This window comes from Drosophila subpulchrella, chromosome 3L, assembly GCF_014743375.2.
Source record: "Drosophila subpulchrella strain 33 F10 #4 breed RU33 chromosome 3L, RU_Dsub_v1.1 Primary Assembly, whole genome shotgun sequence".
NCBI classification, from domain to species: domain Eukaryota; kingdom Metazoa; phylum Arthropoda; class Insecta; order Diptera; family Drosophilidae; genus Drosophila; species Drosophila subpulchrella.
In genome coordinates, this window is record NC_050612.1 from 14150268 (window position 1) to 14168503 (window position 18236).

Below are 18236 nucleotides of genomic sequence, written 5' to 3' on the forward strand. Positions count from 1 at the left end.
CCGAGAACCCTGATAATTTACAGCTTAACTCTCCGACCGACAATTGTGATGTTAATGTGGCATCGGCGGGTTCCGTCAGGTAGGTCTAAGTGAATTTTCCCATTTTTATTAAAATATCTTGGCTCGGCTACCGTGAGTCACTTGCCAAAAATCGAAAAGGGAAGTATCCTTATCGAGGGCAAATCCCTGAATAGCCAGACTTCCTTTTCCGGGACATTTTATGGTTTTCACCTGTCAATATTGTTATTAACCCACAAAGGGTTTCATTTAGCTTCGTTTTGGGCAAAGATAGGGAGGTTTTGTGAACGGGGGAGATTGACAGGCAGTTGGTTCAGTTGGGCCGTTTGTCAATATTTGCATTTTTCATTTGTTTGAACCAAAAATGAATTATTATGGCTTTGACAGGAGATAAGGAGGGGTTAGCAACTCGCAGAGTGCACGGAAAAAATTTATAAGTTCTCAATTAAACTTAATACTATATAAATATTAGTAATCTGTATAACTTTTTTTATATGATCTTTCAATCTTTATATAACTATTAAGTAAAATGAAACCCATGATAAATTCTAATTTGATATTAAAGAACTACAATTTTGTTTCTGTGTTTAAGATTGTTTGCCTCCGAACTTTCGTTTTTTTTCGGAGTCTAAACGCTTTAAATCAATTGGGGCCTGAAAATATTTATGAATTGTTCAATTGTTGCGAGAACTTCGAATGACAGTTAGGATCACGAAGAAGAAAACGTCATTGTTCCCCAAAATGAAATCAATTTATTTAAGTGTTCCAGTAATCTGATCTACTTCAAGATCCAATTATAACTAAATGAAAATCTTTGTTGCCAGTTTGGAAAGCGAAAAATAAATAAAGTTTTACAGCGTAAAATGCTCCACAGGAAGTCCAGACTTTCCAGCACTAAAATTCAATTCCCGGCCAATAAATTCATAAAAAATCGAATCGGAGAGCGCTGAAATATTGTCCAAATGCGAATGTCTGTCCGGACCAATCAAGCACGCTGATGATCATCGATTGGGCATGCAAATTGAAAAGACCTTAAAATAGAATTGAAGCCAATGAAAGGGGGATCGAATCAAAGTGCGAGTGCATTTCGATTTCGATTTTGATTGGGGACACAAGGCAAGCCATAAATTGTGGCTCGTCGACAAACAATTAAAATGCGTTGGTGTTGCACAGTTAATTTCGGGGTGATTAAAAACTGTCAGGGGGCTAGGCAGTGAAAGATGAAAACCCGAATACGAGTATGCTAAACAACTTTCCACGACACACAAAAAACAATAAAATAAATTGGAAATCTCTTTTATTGGCCTTCAAGAAAACGCCATAAAATATTACAGGCCGAAACATAAATTCTAACACATCAAAAAGAATTCAATTGCGCGACCCTCACGAATTGGAATTGAAAATTAAACCGGCTGCTGCTTATCAATAGTTGAAAACTATTATAAATATACGGTTCAAGCTCAAGCCAAGCTATATTTCACAAAATTTATGACATCGCACGAGCCGATAAGCAAAGGTCAAGAAATATTCCAGCCGGGTTCAACACACAGCGGCATATTTGGAAACTGTTTGATTTAAATTGGAATTACATTTTTCATTTGAAAATTGTGTAAATATTTCAAATCGATACAAATAATGTGTCGAAAATAAATAAATATGCCAGATATGGTAATCAGCAACCGCCAGGTGATCGAAATAACAATCTTAAAAGCTCACTCATTAATTACAGATTTTTTTGGTCGTTTAACTTGGAAATTAAGTGAATAAATAACGCAGAATAAAAATTATTAAAGGTATTCAGAGATTTTTTCAGAGAAAATTTATGCTATCATAGAATATATTTGAAAACATAGTTATATTTAAAAGAACTATATTTTAATCTGGAATACAAAATTATTTATTTTTAAATAATCTTATGCTTATATATAACAATAAATTTAGCGGAATACCCCTTTTGCACTCAAAAGCCCAACAATTTCCATATTACACAGCTTAAGCCGTGATTTCATTTAGATCTCGATTTATTGCAATAAAACAAATTTATTATAATCTTCGTGTATAACGCTTTTGACCAATTCCGCGTCGGCCAAAGAAAATTAATAAGTTTTAACACAGTTCCTACTGGATTGGTAGCAGGAGACTGGGGGGGGGGGGGAGTCTATGCAAATGTTTCGCTTTAGCATTTGTAATTTATGAAAACATTCAATTCGACGAATTCCACCTGCTGTGGCTCTTAATGATCTCAGTTAGGAAATTATATATTCCGATCATGCTGCGAGCCAAAAGGAAAAACATTTCGAACACTTTGGACACACTCCCCCCAAAAGCACCAAAATGGAAATATTTCGCCTAGATTTATTACTCAAAATGATCCATGAATGATTTTTATGTGTTTCTTTTATGTTTCTGTTGCTTTGGCGAATTTATAAATAACAAGAAATTTAGAGCGAGCTGTCTGCCATATTTGGTGGCAAATCAATTTACAACTTTTGCTCCGGCTCCAAAGTGAGCACAAAAATGTTTCTTGATTTCGCTCGGAACGTTCTTTATTTAGACAGATTAATGAGTGGCCCGGTCGAGCTGTCTGGTACTGGTATCATTTCATGCCTCTCAGTTGTCAAATTAAGGCCTATGCAATATGTGTTTATTGTACTTATGTTTAAATGTATAAAACTGCAAATGTCGCGTCGTCTTAATGGTCTCACTTCAGCTTTTCGCCTCAACTGACAGCGTTACAATGGAAATTAGCTGGAAATTTGTATCTCTTTTTAAGTGCGAATTAAACGATCTCAAGTGCTGAATGAGGCAATCGTCTATGAAACAACAGAGCATGTAAAAATATTGTCTTTGGTTCTCGGGTAATGGATGTCCATATAAGGGGGGATATTTGAAAGAACTTCAATTATTTATTTTCGTTTGGATTTTCGTAATGTGGGTGTTTTGTATTTTTTTCAAATAGACGGATATTGACTTTAGAACTTAAGGTAACATTAAGATAAAACAATGAAAGTCTTACATTCAGTAGTAGATAAATTTAAATAAAATTGCAACCCCGCAACTTGTATAATTACCCATAATAACTAATCTAATTGATTAATTGCTTTGAATATGTTTGCTATTTCCGTTTCAAGCTTAACGATAATTGCGAATTTCCTTCAGACGAGTTTACCAAGTTCATTAATCAAGGAAGTTGTGTACTTAATATTCATTAGAAAGTGAGTTAAATCCAGTTTAAGCCACATTCTATGGAGAGTGTTTTATTTTAGTGTACTCACTCCAACTTTCTGGGGACATTTCATTTGGCAGCCTGTTTAATAGATTTGTTCCAGATTTTAGTATTTGCCAGACCAACCGGTTAAACAGTAGCTCGACTTGTACATGGGTCTCTTGTAGTTCCCATTTATGGTTTAGTTGTAAAAAAAATACAACCCGAAAGAGTGAAGGTAAGTTCTGCATGATTGTAAGGGTTTTGCCCTTTTTAAAAGAAAAGCAAAGGCCACACACGTTGAGGTGTTGGGGTTTTGTTTTTCTACTTACATGTAAAACGAAATTAGAGAAATTTTCTGAAGAGCCATACAAATGTGTAAAGGTAAATAAAATAAAAAACTTTCGAGTGGTAAAAGCCCTGCACAAATCAGAGATTTTACAATGGCAACTTATTGCTAGGTCAAGCAAAAAATTAAAAGAGTTTTTAGGAGGTGTGGCGGATTCGACTAATCCAGAAGCCAAAGAAGTTTATCAGGAAACGGACAGTGAAAATTAACATAAATTTGTGTTTGGCACACCTTGCCTCACATTTGAATGTCTTCATTTCGGTTTAATTTTCACTGCTGTGGGTGTCGCACTCCAGAAATTATATTTATGTGCGACAGTGAAAGCCATAGAAATATGAATCGCCCTGCGATCATATAAATCAACCTGAATGTCCCCTGCCACACGAATGCACACCCTTTTTTCTTGGGTTTCCGCTTGATGTAGTTGTTTTTGGTGTGGTATGGGCTATTGTTGGGTTGCCCAAAAGGATTAAATGATCATAAATGGCACCCAAAACGCGTGTGGTCTTTTGTGTGTTCGGTTATGTGAAATCAGAGAGCAGGAGAACTTGTTTCACAAAGCAAGTTCAAGCGTAATTCCATTGAAATGAACCGAGAAAGTTCAAGGAACACTTGAGACACGCCGACTTATTGCTCATATCTACATGCTATGTGGTTTTTAAAGGTAAAATATTACCTTTGCCTTTATTACTACCCAAACTTTTTACCTCAAATATATAAAAATGTTTTAAAAGGTTCTCTAAAGTTTAGTAACCAATTTACGAATATAAAAAATTAGTTTACTTTAATTTATTCTATAATTAAAAAAAATCAACTTCCAATTTATACACTTTGTAAAACTTTATATTTTCTTAATTGTATTTACTGAAATTCTCAACAGAACAATTTAGGGAATTTCGCTAAATTGATTTTGCAACCAATGCCAATTCACAAATGCATTAAAAACCCATTTATATAAGTCTTCCCCCCTCTGATGTCAGCCAATTCCAACTAATTCACAATAGTCATAGAGTACGCTAAATTCCAATAAACTCGAGGAATTTGTACTGCCATTTAGCATAGTGACAGAGTCAACAACAAAAGGCCATTAAAAATAATTTGAATAAATCAAGGGAGGGGAGCGAGAAAAATTAATGTTTAGCCACTGCAAATGTCCAGCCGTGAATACTCGTAAGGCAAAAACAATTCCCCCAATAGAATATTTCATTTACCCGAACACACGATCAAAATCAATAGAAGCGAGGCTCCAACCGGAGGTGCGGATAATTTATTAATGTGATTAGCATTGCCATTGTAGACTCGACAGAAGATCTCATGGGCCTTCTTTGTTTCGCCCAGATGAAATCATAATAGTTGTTAACTCATAGGTGTGAAGAAACATAAAAAGATGTGGGACAAATATGAATCTATTAAGTTACATTCGAAGGTGTCCAAGCAAATAGATTTGACAATGGACCTTTCAAAAATCTTACTTAAATATTTAACAAAATTTATGATAAGTAACGTTTAACTTAATATATTTGAAATATTTTATATCTTAATCGGATTTAAAAAGGGATTTTGTAGTGTATGTCAAGTCACTTTAAGTCAAAGTCACTGCCACATTAAAATACAAAATTCAATCGGTTTCAAGCAAAATTCACAGGTTGTACAAAAAATGTCGGTGGAAGAGGCCATCTCAAACATTCCCGATGAGGTCATTGATTACCTGGTGCAGCAGAGGCGGCGTGAACGAGATTTGACCGTTGAGAAGGAGGTTCTCAAGGAGCGCATCAAAAAGGTTCAGGACATCTTAAAATTACTGGAAGGTCGCGATAATGGACTCCCTTGTATGATTTCTGGGGGCAATATCTACCAGCAAAGCACCGTGCAACAGGTGAAGGACAATCTGGCTGCCAATCTATCCGTCTCCATGGCTCTCTTCGTCAAAGCCCATCGGAAACTACTGAGATTACAGCAAGATCTGAACCAGGATTACGAGACGGTCTGCGACAACGTTAGCAGGATCGGAACTACCAACCAACTCTAGCTGCCTAAATTATGAGGTTCTCCAAAATTAAAAACGATATCAAATGCAAAGTTAAGTTAAAAGATATACTAAGTACATATATAAATTGTATATTCATTTCTTTGCAATAACTGAATTCATGGAATATATTTATTAGAATGTATCAATACTTAGAATATATAAATGTTAAGATATATAGGCTTAACCTCACAAATTATTCAATAATCAACATTTTCCACTCCTCTGATCTCATGTTTCCAATTAAACCACGTAATGTTTCCCAGGGAAACTCGAGGAGTTTAGCCAGTCACTGATCGAGTTGATAGTGCTGACGACAGAGCCCAAAGACAATGGGGAGTCAAATGGCAGCTTTCAACTTGAGCGACAACATGGATCATTAAAGGCATTAGTGTCAGCCAAAAGTCAGCAAGCCAAGCAACCGAATAATATTTCGACTGAATTTTCATAGCTGAATTTCCCTATGAACCGAATCAGTGGCGGAGAGGAAGGGGGGCCCAGGAGGTGCAGAGGCGTAGCCGAGTCACCTTGTCATAATTAAATGTGTAATATTTGTCTACGCTTTCGACACCTTTCCCTGTTCCACGAACTCTTCGCAGCCCCACTCGTAACACCCAACCCCTCTCACCTGATCTCATCTCATCTCCCCGTACTTCTTTCAACGCCTCCACATATGATCTTGTTGTTCATGCTTAACGAGCCATGCCCTTTGGATTCGGTCTTAAAAATTAAACAACATCAATATTTAAAAAATTAAATGAAAACGCATCATAAAAATGTTTAATTTTACAAAATGTATTCCCTCTCTGCAGAATGATGATAATATTTAATTTTTACAAAAACTTCCTTCAATTTTTTTTGTTAAAGATAAATGTGGCATAAATGTTTTTAAATATTCTATTCTTATAAAAACGTATTATATATAATATAAACATAATATAAAAGTCTTGCAAAGATTAAAAAAAAATTTCAGAAAAAATCTATACGAAATACTTGTGCTTCCGTAAGTTTTTAAGGCGAAACCTACATTATAAATGTTATATTTTAGTTTTTTAAAAAATAATTTTTTTTTAAAATTTTTTATTTTATAATATTTTTGAATATTAAGGACCGGACCAACTTATAGAAAATGGGGAAGGGAAAGGTGCTTACCTTCCTATCAATGGGGCTACACATGTAACGCGATAGGCGTAAATTGGAAAAATCATGGGCATTTCATCAGTTTAAAAACTCTATTTCTTTTTTATATTACCGAAACTGGTTCCGCTTAAGTCGTCTTAAAAGCGAAAAGTGCGTCGGCTCTGGTAAAACCCCCTATATACCTACGTATATATTTTCCTCTCATCTTGGAAGCCCCTTTTGGAGCCTTTGTTGTTTGTGCTTTGTTCGACTTTCTTTTGTGTTGGAGTTGGTTTATTGTTTGGTTGCATTTTGCTTTGCACTACGCTTCGTTGCTGCTATTGCTATGTTGTTGTTATTATTCAGCAGATGAGGTTGTTTGTTGTTGTTGTGTTGGCACGTGCGTTAAAAGCGTGCCCATGTGGAAATTTACTCCTCGAACTTGTTACCAAAGTGGTTAGTGGTATAATTAAAACTATGTTAGTTAAGGGCCAACACGATTTTATCACATTGAAATTTAATTAATTAATATGCCATTCCATGAGTTTGCCTTTTTCAGGGAGTTCAAAAGTCAATCCTTTTGGTCTTCCAGTCTATCCTGATAATGTTATTAAAAGGGATTTAAGAATAAGCCTATATCTTCTCTATAACAACCGTTGATTTATACCATTAAAAAGTTCTTTATATCAATTTAAACAATTCTACTTTCTATACAGTTCCTTTTTTTTAAGCAACCTAAATTCGTGTTAAAAAATATAATTAAATAGATCTTAAAGCTATAAAAATATTTTCTTGTAACACTTTAACTTTTCTATATTTTTATAGATCATCTCGAATTTCCCATAGGGCATTCCAGCATTGATTGTTTTGTTTGGGGTCTTTGTAATCTTTTGAACATTTTTCTCTCTCTCTTATTTAATAATCCATCAATTTAAGTTACGAAAAATGAAGTAATTTCGGTGCGACTGCTGATTTGTTTGGCATTTACGGCGGAGTCGCAGCCGACCCCTTGAGACTCGTGCTCAATGTTGTTAACAAGTCTGATTAATGTCCCCGATTAGCATAAGTAAACATTAAGCAAATTATGTATGGAGTACGGATTCGGCTGCGGGTTCGTTTGCCGCCCGATTTCGTGATTCAATATTAGATTTCTTGATTTGCTGCCTATTATTTTACTTGATCTTTTTCCTATTTTTGCGCTAATCAGTAAACAGCCGAGCGCCAACGAAAAATAGGAACCGCCAACGGGGCCCAAAGTCAAATGAGTGCTGGAAAAACTCCAACACCAATAACGGCTGTAAACAACCTTTAACGTTAATTAAAAGTGTACACAAAAATTTGCATTCACGACAAAATTGGTTAACGAAACATTTACACGGTGCAACATCAATAAAATGGAGAAAGGAAATTAAAGCGCTATTACTTTTGATCTATCTTAGATTCTTCTATATGTTGTAAGAAAATACTGTCTCCAAATTTCAAAAGCTATTCTAAAATTAGAAAACTTTTCCTAATAAAAAAATTTTTGTGCTGAAGTAAGTTGGATATTTATTATTTCTAATACACTTAGGTTCCAATATTCTTAAAAAATTCTTAAATTTTAATTTCCACCAAAAATAACATCCTAAAAAAACAACAATCAAAATTAAATAAATAAAAAATACTCAATGTATTGGTATTAAGTTGGTTTAAAAAATGAAGTGTGATCTTATAAAAGATATGAATTCTTTTAAATACTATTTATATTTTTGATAATAATTAATAAATTCAGTATTTGTTGGTATACAATTGTTTAATTTTTAACTCTGTGGGCTTATACTTGTTTTCTGTAGGGAGTTTCGCCTGTATCTGTGGCACACACATAAAAAATGAGCTAGGCAGGCCAGTTCGCCTTTTTGATTGAGTTTGTCGGCGGATTTATGCGCTGACCGCTGCTGGCGGCGATTTGGCGGCTTTAGCAGTTTTGGCGTGTTGAAGCTGAGCGCCGTCCCAACTGTCAGCCGTGATAAATGCCGCTGGAAATCGGTATTCTGTATTGGCCGCATAAATAATTCGGATGTAATTGGAAAAAGCCGCTGTGATTATTTTGACATTCGTGCCAGCGCGCAGGTGAACAATTTCTGCATATGCCTGAAAAGTTTTCAATTAACATATTTTTTGTAATTTCCCATGATGACTGTGACCTTTCAGTGAATAATTGCATTGGCAATTAGTTTCTTTATGATTTAAAAGCTTTTAGGAGCTCTGATAAGATTATTGAATTAATTCAATGATTGTTATTCAAGATTTGCTTACGTTACTTAATGGAAGCCGTTTTTCTATAAGCCGTGTTCTAGAATTAATTAAGCTAGTATTAGCTCATGGAAAAGCGGTTATTGATTGCCATTATAAATAAATACTTTGTCAATAGGATTAGGCTTTAAGCCAGGTTATATTAAAAAAAACATATTAATATTAAGACGATTGTAAATCCAATTTAACACAAAATTATTATATTTTCTATATTATGATATCTATACATATATGTTATGATATCTAAAAATAAAATATATCATCAAGCTAAAGCTGACATTAATTAACCCACTAGACGACACCTTTGCTAATTCACACATTAAAGCTGTCCATATTTCATATGATATACTACCTATAAGGAAGTTGGATTCCCACTCACAACTCAAGTTCAATGGCAAGCAGTAGTTCGCAGGCATTAGTTATGCTGTCACTCACCTTTCTCTACCGATCGATTCATTCATTAGTAAATCTAAATTGTTTCGGTATTGGCTATGTCATGGAATTCCCCGCGAATTTGGGGCCTGTAACGAAATGGAACCAAAATAAAATGTAAAGCTGTTTGATTAATGGCATTTACCAACTGGTGAACAACATTTACGATAATGATTGTTCGACCGATTGCGGGTCGAGAATAGCTAAATAGGTTGACTGCATGGCGGGCTATGGTATATGGTATATGGTATGGTAGGGGCATTAATCAAAACCTTATGAAATCGAAAAAAATCGAAAGAGGCCAACAAGACGTTCCATCTTCGAATCGAAAACCAAGGCGGCACGTTCTGCTCGTGCGACACTTGCCAAGCGCCCCCATATTCGGGAGAGCTTATATTTATGCCCATTATAATATAGGCACGATCCCACTCACATTATAATGATTGCCATGATACCGCAGAGGTGGCATTTTGATATGCGATGTGCTGCCAACGCCAATGACGCCCCCATCGCTCTCAAGCCTGGCCTAATCTTTTTTCTTTTTTTCGGTTTTATACTTTTTGACTTAGTCTTTGGATATATGGCTTATATGGCTTTGTCTTAGTCTTCGATTCCGCATCGAAATCGAAATCCACAAGTTTTCACATCGCTCCGGTGGCGTTTTTCGTGCTAAGCGTGCGTCTGTGCTCATTAATAAAACCACTGCGATGCGATCCTATCCCAGCTGATATATATCCATTCACACAGATATATTTGTATATCAGCCTTGCACGGTGGGGCCAATGAACTGGAAAAGCGCGCCGAGTGGCTTTGCATTGGAAATTGGATACCAAGTGCCAAGTATCAAACAAATTCTTTCACAGTAAATGAAAGTGAAAACCCAGCCTGGAAAGTTGATGATCTGATTACAAAATTGCGAAGTGCTAGTGAATAGAAATTCTAGGCAGCTAGACAAAAATATATCGAGTATAATATCTGACAACACATTTTTTAGAATTAACCCAAGAAATATTGCTTAATCGAAATAAGTTTTAATAGTCATTTAAATGTAATGTACTTTTAAAACTGTTGTAACTAAAAAAAAAATTTTAGTCACTTTTTCAGAAAAAATCTAACTTTAGCTTGTAAGTTTAAAACTCTTTTGAATTATCTATAAATACTTATTGTAATAGATTTAAATTTTTATAAAATAAGCAAAAGATGAAAAATGTGGTAAGTTGTAAATCACAAGTTAAAAATATCATCATATCATAAATCATATTTTTTAGTTATTAATTGCCATTGACTTTCAGGAAATCTCAAAAGTGTAAATCAACAGTTCCACTGACTCTCGAATTTCACCCAATTTCCATTAGCCATGGATCCCACTGTGCCGCCCGCACTGCTCCGCCGAAATAAAAGAAATAGAGTTTAAAATAAAACCCAACCTGAGGCCCCTGCGTTGGTGTTGCAGTTTTCGATTCGGGTTCGGATTTGAGTATGAGTTCGAGTTGAAGGTGGAGATGGAGCTGAAGTTGGAGGTGCAGTTGCAGTTTCGGTGTTGGCCTGGCCAAGCGATTTTAAACGGATTTGTACGGCGAGCGCCGCCAGTTTTCGTGGCTGTTTTTGTACAAATTTCCTAAAGGGTTTAGTTTTTGTTTCTCGCTGCACTGCAGTTGCGTGGGCCAGGCCATTGAGCAGCGTCTTTTTCCATTTTTCCGTTTTTTGTCCGATGTGAGCCGGCTGCTGCTGTTGTGGCCATAAATTTGTTGGCTGAGGTTTTTTCTTATTTTTTTTGTGGCTGCTTGGTGGCTGCCGTGAAAGTTGCGTAAATCAGCGTGAAGTAGAAGAAAAGTTCAATAGTATTGAAAATAATTGTAGAAAGTTTTTATTTTTTATTCGCCCCCACCTTCGCCCTCCCGGCCGCAAAAGTGTTTATGCAACGACCAAGATACATCGATAGATACGCTCGAAGGCGTGTTCCAGACTCGGCGATCGAACCTTAATTGACTTTCGTTTGTCTCGCGATATTTTTTCAAATTTTACATAAACCAATTGAGATTTCAACTCCAAACGCAGCCCAGATACTTGAGTCTTTTGTTCTCGTAGCCGTAGTTGGTTATCAATTCTGCGACACGCATTTCAACATGACATCTTAACAAAAGAAGAAACAAATTGTATTTTCTTATATAAAATAAATATGATTAAAGTAAAATGTAGAAACTACAAAAATACCAATTAATTTAAAAAATAGATATATCATATATCAACCATTTCTTCTTTAAATGTAAAATATTATATATTTCACATTTTCCCCTTTTTTAAGTACAGTTTAGCTCTATAACGCCATAGTAATGCATTGTCTTATTCACTTTGCTTCCATTTCCGTTGATATGTTAATAACTAAATTCTTTTCCAAGGCAATTAGCTTCGATGCATATCGGATCAAAAAGTTTTTACAAATAACTTGTCTGGGGCAAGATCTAAATTCTAAACCTAGGCGCCATGTCAATCGGGAATAGTTTAACATGCATATATGGTTATGTAATTAACATCAGGTTTATTTATTCTGAAAACGTTTCGAACTAATGGCCCACAGACAGATATGATAATTTGTATGTTGTCTCAATCAACTCTACTAACCTTTGACGAGTTTGGGTTAAATTAAAATTTTCAGGGGTTAACACGAAGATCTTAGGTTAGAGATTTTAAGGTCTAAGGTTACGGATCTGTTATTGGATACGTTCTTTTTTGGATATTAAATGAATTAAAAATTGACCCCTAAATCGGGATTCAATAACTCATGTTATGGAATATCGATGTGCGTTTTTGGGTTCCTATTCTGAAAACCATTGGAAGTACGGAAAAATTTAACATGTAAATGGGTTCAAAATTTGAACATCATTAAAAAAATATATATGAATATATTATTATAGGGAATTCAACCACAAATTTATAGAGGTATCCCACGTCAAAATCGGACTACTATACCTCAAGTTATGAAAGCTATTGCAAATACAGAAAAATCGAACATGAAAATGGGTTACAATTTTGACCCTCGTAAATAAGAACACTTTTACAATTTATCATTAGAGAATTTAAATACAAGCTCATAGAGGTATCCCACGTCTAAATCGGGATCCAATAACTCAAGTTATGGAACTTAGAAGTTCAGTTTTGGGATCCCATTCTAAAACCCATTTGAAATACGGAAAAATCGAACATGAAAATGGGCTAAAGTTTTGTCACTCGTAAATAAGAACACTTTTAATGTATATTATTGCAGGTTTTAAATACAAACTCATAGAGGTATCCCACGTCTAAATCGGGTTGCAATAACTCAAGTTATGGAATTTATAAGTTCAGTTTTGGGATCCCATTCTGAAACACATTTGAAATACAGAAAAATCGAACATAAAAATGGGTTAAAATTTTGACCCTCGTAAATAAGAACACTTTTAATCTTTATCATTACAGATTTTAAATACAAACTCATAGAGGTATCCCACGTCTAAATCGGGTTCCAATAACTCAAGTTATGGAATCTAGAAATGTCGTTTTGGGGACCCATACTGAAAGCCATTGGAAATACGGAAAAATTGAACATGAAAATGGGTTAAAAATGTGACCCTCGTTAAAATGATACATTTTAATGTACAATTTTAGAAAATGCAACCACAAATTCAAAAAGATATCCCACGTACAAATCAGACTGCAATAGCTCAACTTATGGAATCTAGAAGTTCAGTTTTTGAGTTCCCCTTCTGAAGGCCATTGGAAGTCGGAAAATATTGAACATAAATAAGGGTTCAAAATTTTACACTCTATTAAAAGTAATATTTTAATGCAAAATTGTAGACAATTCACACAACAAATTTAAACATTTTGAATGTCTTATTTATTTATAAAATAGTAAAGTACATAAAAAGTTTTCTTAACCATTCCTATCCATTTTTATTTAATCAATATAATTTTTAAGTCACGTTTAATCTGGCTTATATTTTTTCAGAATTCCTTCGTTAAGCCAAAATAACCTTAATATAGGTATTGTTTTATAGCGAAATTTCTCCGTTTTCTTAGCCCGCTTGATTATGGGTTCCGCAAGATAAACTCATTAATAAACCAAGACTCTGATTCGAGCACATTAAGCTGTCCATTAGCGTAATACATCAGCCGTCAACAGTCTGTAATTTCGATCTGAAATTAATGCAGGACAGAAAGTTCCAGCGTGGTCGACTTGTTTCATATTCCCCAGCGATAACTGACACCTCTTATCCAAGTCGGTGGACCCCGAAACCGGCAGCCACCATCGGGCATACGTGTCCGACATCCAGGCATTAACCGTGTAAGCTTTAGTTACCGATCCAGTCCCAATGGCCACGATCCCAGGCCCAATTCGGCCACATCCGTGGTCAGCCAAGTGTCGCAGCTGACCCACATTCCTGGGGAAAAAACGAGCCACCAAACTACTACCCAAATGAAATGTTAATAAAATGAAATCAAAAAATAAATTACACAAAATGGCAAAAAGAAAATCCCAGCCTCGCCTCAACTGACTGACAGAAACGGTTCGTCGTCGTCGTCGATGCCAAAAAAAGGAAACCAGTCGACAACTTTATGATGGGAACAAACCAAAATCACCAACCAAAAAAAAAAACCAAAAAAAAATGGTTTTGAAAATCGAAACTGCGTTGACGTCCGGTACAGGAGCAATTGGGCGGCGGTCTTATCAACGTCGCTCAGTTTCGTAAATAAATCTCAGCACCCAACTACCGTAAGTAAATTTCGTAGCAATTAAGGGAAGGTTAGATCGAATTCTTAATGCTCTCTAGGGTATTACCATGTATTTATTATATTTATAAGCCAATTTTATAAAGAACAAAATAAAAGATTAAAAATATTTACAGTTTTGACCTTAACAATTTTTTTAAAAGCTTGTTTGACAGACGTTTTCCTGATATTTAGCTCCGTTTTTACGTTTTTATCAAACCCTACATCATATACAAACAAATACCAAGGATACCCCACAAGAAACAACTCTCGTCGTCTTTCGAAAAAAAGAAAAAATATCTGAGAACTAAAAAAGTAACGTACGATAAAACGGCAGATACAATACCCCCAAAAAAAGAAAACATCAACTTCGCATTGCCTTTGAACGACCTTCGCCATTATTTTCATTTTTGTTGTTTTCTGATCGGTTACCTTTAAAAGTATTTCGCTGTTGTTGCTATTTTTTCTTCAACATACAAGTGGCTTATATATACTGCTATATGTGTGTATATAAATTTGTTGCGGATGCATAAAACATGTTACCGATCTCCATGGAGTTGCCTTTGCCTCCAGGTAAGCCCAACTCGAATTAACCCATTTATCATCGTATGTATGCCACTGGATGAAAATTAAATAACATAAAATTTAAGAAAACGTAAGTTTTGAAAAGTATGTAAAATGATATATCTGTAAAATATATGAGTCTTTAGTATACCTATAATCTATAAATATGTATTACACATATGGTATTAATAATAATTTTAAATAATGTTTCAGAAACTATAGTTTATATATGAATATTCAAGATTACTTGCTGTAAACTATCTGTCTATTTATCTATTTTTCCAAAATTATTCCAACAATGCTCGTGTGATCATGAAAAATCCCAACGTGACTGGTTAGTTTCCGACCCATGATCACTAATGGGTTAACACATCTCCAGTCAAATAAACTCAGCTGACGGTGCGTGTTCATCCGCTGGGCCAAGTTTCCATCAAGCCGGGTTGGCAACATGTAGCCAAGAAGATTGGCAACACCGCTTCCATTTTGCCAATTTCCAAGAGTGGCGTGATTTCTCTCCCCCAAATGTGGATGTGTGTTTGGAGCATTTGAAGGTCGCACAATGTTTGTCCGCAGGGAGAAGAGGGGGTGGTATTACCACACAGAAAAAAATGTTGAGTTTATCAAACCCATTTGATTTTACACATTTTTTAAAAATTAACTTTCAGCAAAAGCCATAATATAAATGTCTTGAAACTGGAAAATATATAAAGAGCATATAATTATTGCTTACTTTTAGTACTGATCCTTTAATGAAACCTTGCCTAAGAGACTAGATATATTTTAGCATTTTAAATCAACAGATGCAGTTTTTTAAATTTCTTGAAAAAGTTTTTTTCTCTGTATTAAAAACGCGCCAAAAAAATCTTTGGAAGAACCTGAAGCCTCCTTCAGTTCAATTTTCAGTTGCACCTAATGAATCTTGAGATTTATGGCCTTATGGTGGGCTATACATTTTTTCCGTTTTGGTGTTTGGCTGTTTTAGATCTAAGCCAAGTTTGGGATCTTTCAATCTGATGATTTATGCATTTGGAAGCGCTTCAAGCGCATTGGAAATTGTCTTGATTGATGCTGGCAACACTTTTCCAGGAGAAAACCGCATGCGAAAGAAATTGTCTAATCTCTATGAATTATCTTGATCGGAAAAGTGTGAAATTGTATGCTTCAGGAAATTATTAATTCACAATAATTTTAAGCAACTCCGCAATGTTCGAAGATGTGTATATATTAAAAAGGAATTTTATTTCTGTGATCGGAAATTTTGTTATTACATTTTTTGACAACCCTCTAATGATTGCTTAATATAACTACATTTCTGTCAATAATATATTGGAAGACATTTTAACTGAAACTTAAACTTAAAGATCATTTAAAAAAAATTTGATTTATTAAATTATGTGATTTTAATTTACTAATATTTGACAACAAACATTTTGGTCTTGTTTTAGAGTTTAAGTACATTTCTTTTACCTATTATAGATCGCCTTATATTAATTATATATTGGAGGCTTAAATATTACTTAGATCTTTATTTATTAAATTTCGTTTTAAATTGTTAAAAAAGTCTTAAAAGATTTTATTTTAAGGTGCATGTTATCCCCAATATTTGATTGATTTGCTCAATTTGTCATTTAAAGCGCCAAGCAGCGATATTTATGCGCTTATTTATGTGATTCGAGTGGCAAGTGATATGCGTGTGATTGGAGTCCATCGCAATGCGAATTGACACCGCCTTTGCACTTGGCTGCCACAAAAAGTTGCTCGAGTGGCCAAAAGGCCCCGATCTCGAATTCACATGGCCGCTGCATTTCAGCTTGGAAGGCGTATCGGGTTTCCACTTTGCCTTCGCTGCAATCGTTTTCAGCTCACTTCCAGTGTATCTCAGCTTGTCAATTTGTATCTCAACACGGCTCGCTGAAAAATGTTAAACTAAGTGACAAGCGCTGGTCAAAAAATTAAGAAAAAAATCAAAAAGATGAGAGGCAAAGGCGCCCCAGGGTCGTTCACTTGTCTATCTACGAGTATTTTGGTCATTTTAGGTAATCCAACAGTGTTTCAAAAGAGCCGGGCAGCCCTTCATTTGCCATTTAAGGCACAGTTTGGTGGGCTCTCTGAAGGTCGGATCACAACGCTTCCCATGTAAATTACGTCAATTACTCCGCTCGGCGGTCTTTAAGCGTTTGCATTACTTCAGTTGGCACGACCTTAGTTATCACCTCAAAGCACTTGGTAAAAAAGTGTTAACAGCAAGCTTTACCTTCTGGTTTAGCCATCTTTTTTGTCTGTTTGACCTCTGCACTCTGACGTGCATATTGTAAATTCTGAAAGATACAGCAAAAAGTTACAAACGACCAATTCGTTAAAACTGCCACTAAACTGCCGAAAGTCACAAAAATATATCAAGCGAAGGTCGGCTTACATATAAAATAATATATTATATATAAAATAATCAGCAAAAACGTTACATCTAAAAATACTATATTCAAATATTAATAATTTAAAGGTCATTTTTCAGTTTCTCACAGGAAATACAAATTCACATCTTTGGGATTATATGGCCTTATAAGCTCTAGGGAACTCCGATCTTTGGCCAACATGTGCGATGGATTTTGTGTTGAGACACACTGGCTGAGTTTAAAAGATGTTTTGTTTTACATTCGAAACAAAGCTGCGGCATTCATTGAATAGCAAAACTGGCACATAGATATGAAATACATGAACTATTTATACGTATGACTGTATTTATTCACAAGTTGAGTGTTATTGAAGCGGAAGTGCAGCGTATGGCAACATTTTAGTCCATCTTCTTGTTTCTGTTGGGGCAGCAAATGTGAGGCATGCTGCCAGATGATTTAGTAGGCGTTGCAAACATTCGCCATATGCGTGCAGCATGCGGCAGGCAGCCACTTAAGCTTCTCTCATGCCACGGACAACAAAAAATAACACAAACAGAAACACTAACAGAATTCAACAGCAGAAGAACAGCGCGAGTTTTCTCACTTCCCCCGACTTTTCGCACTGGCAGTTACAAAAAATACTTTATGTCAAAAAGTATTTAAAATAAAAATAAAATAAATAATGTATTTAAAGAATTCTTAAAATTAAAAATAGTTCTATGCCAAGCTAACAGAATTTTATAAAGCTCAAGCAACTGTCAGATCTTTTAAATAAAATATTGTCTTAACTAAAATTGATTTGGAATGAAATTTTAACTTATTATAATTATTAATATTATATTTTTAAATACCTTATTTTATCATAACTGGTATTATTTCTTCCAGTGTTCCTTCCTGTTGGATTATGTGGACTGTCCCCCCTTATGAATCTCTTTTAACCCCCTCATCTTTCAGTTCGGCCTCATTGGAGGCAACGCATGCGCAAATTGCTCGCCGACTGCTCTGGCAATAAATTCATAAAAAATCATTAAGCAGAATTTAAGCATCCACAAGATGCAAACTTATTCGCACATATGAGCAGGGATTGGA

General features: G+C 35.1%; 1 protein-coding gene across 1 annotated transcript; it reads left to right on the forward strand.

The window, feature by feature from the left end:
* Window positions 1-5148: 5148 nt before the first annotated feature.
* LOC119554424 lies at window positions 5149-5747 on the forward strand. The gene has a single exon (XM_037865317.1). The coding sequence runs from the start codon at window positions 5230-5232 to the stop codon at window positions 5599-5601; it is 372 nt and encodes a 123-aa protein (XP_037721245.1). The 5' UTR covers window positions 5149-5229; the 3' UTR covers window positions 5602-5747.
* The last annotated feature ends 12489 nt before the right edge of the window (window positions 5748-18236 follow it).

Bases quoted from the DNA above. Each gene is read 5' to 3' on its own strand.
- LOC119554424 (XM_037865317.1), top strand. From the start codon at position 5,230: ATGTCGGTGGAAGAGGCCATCTCAAACATTCCCGATGAGGTCATTGAT.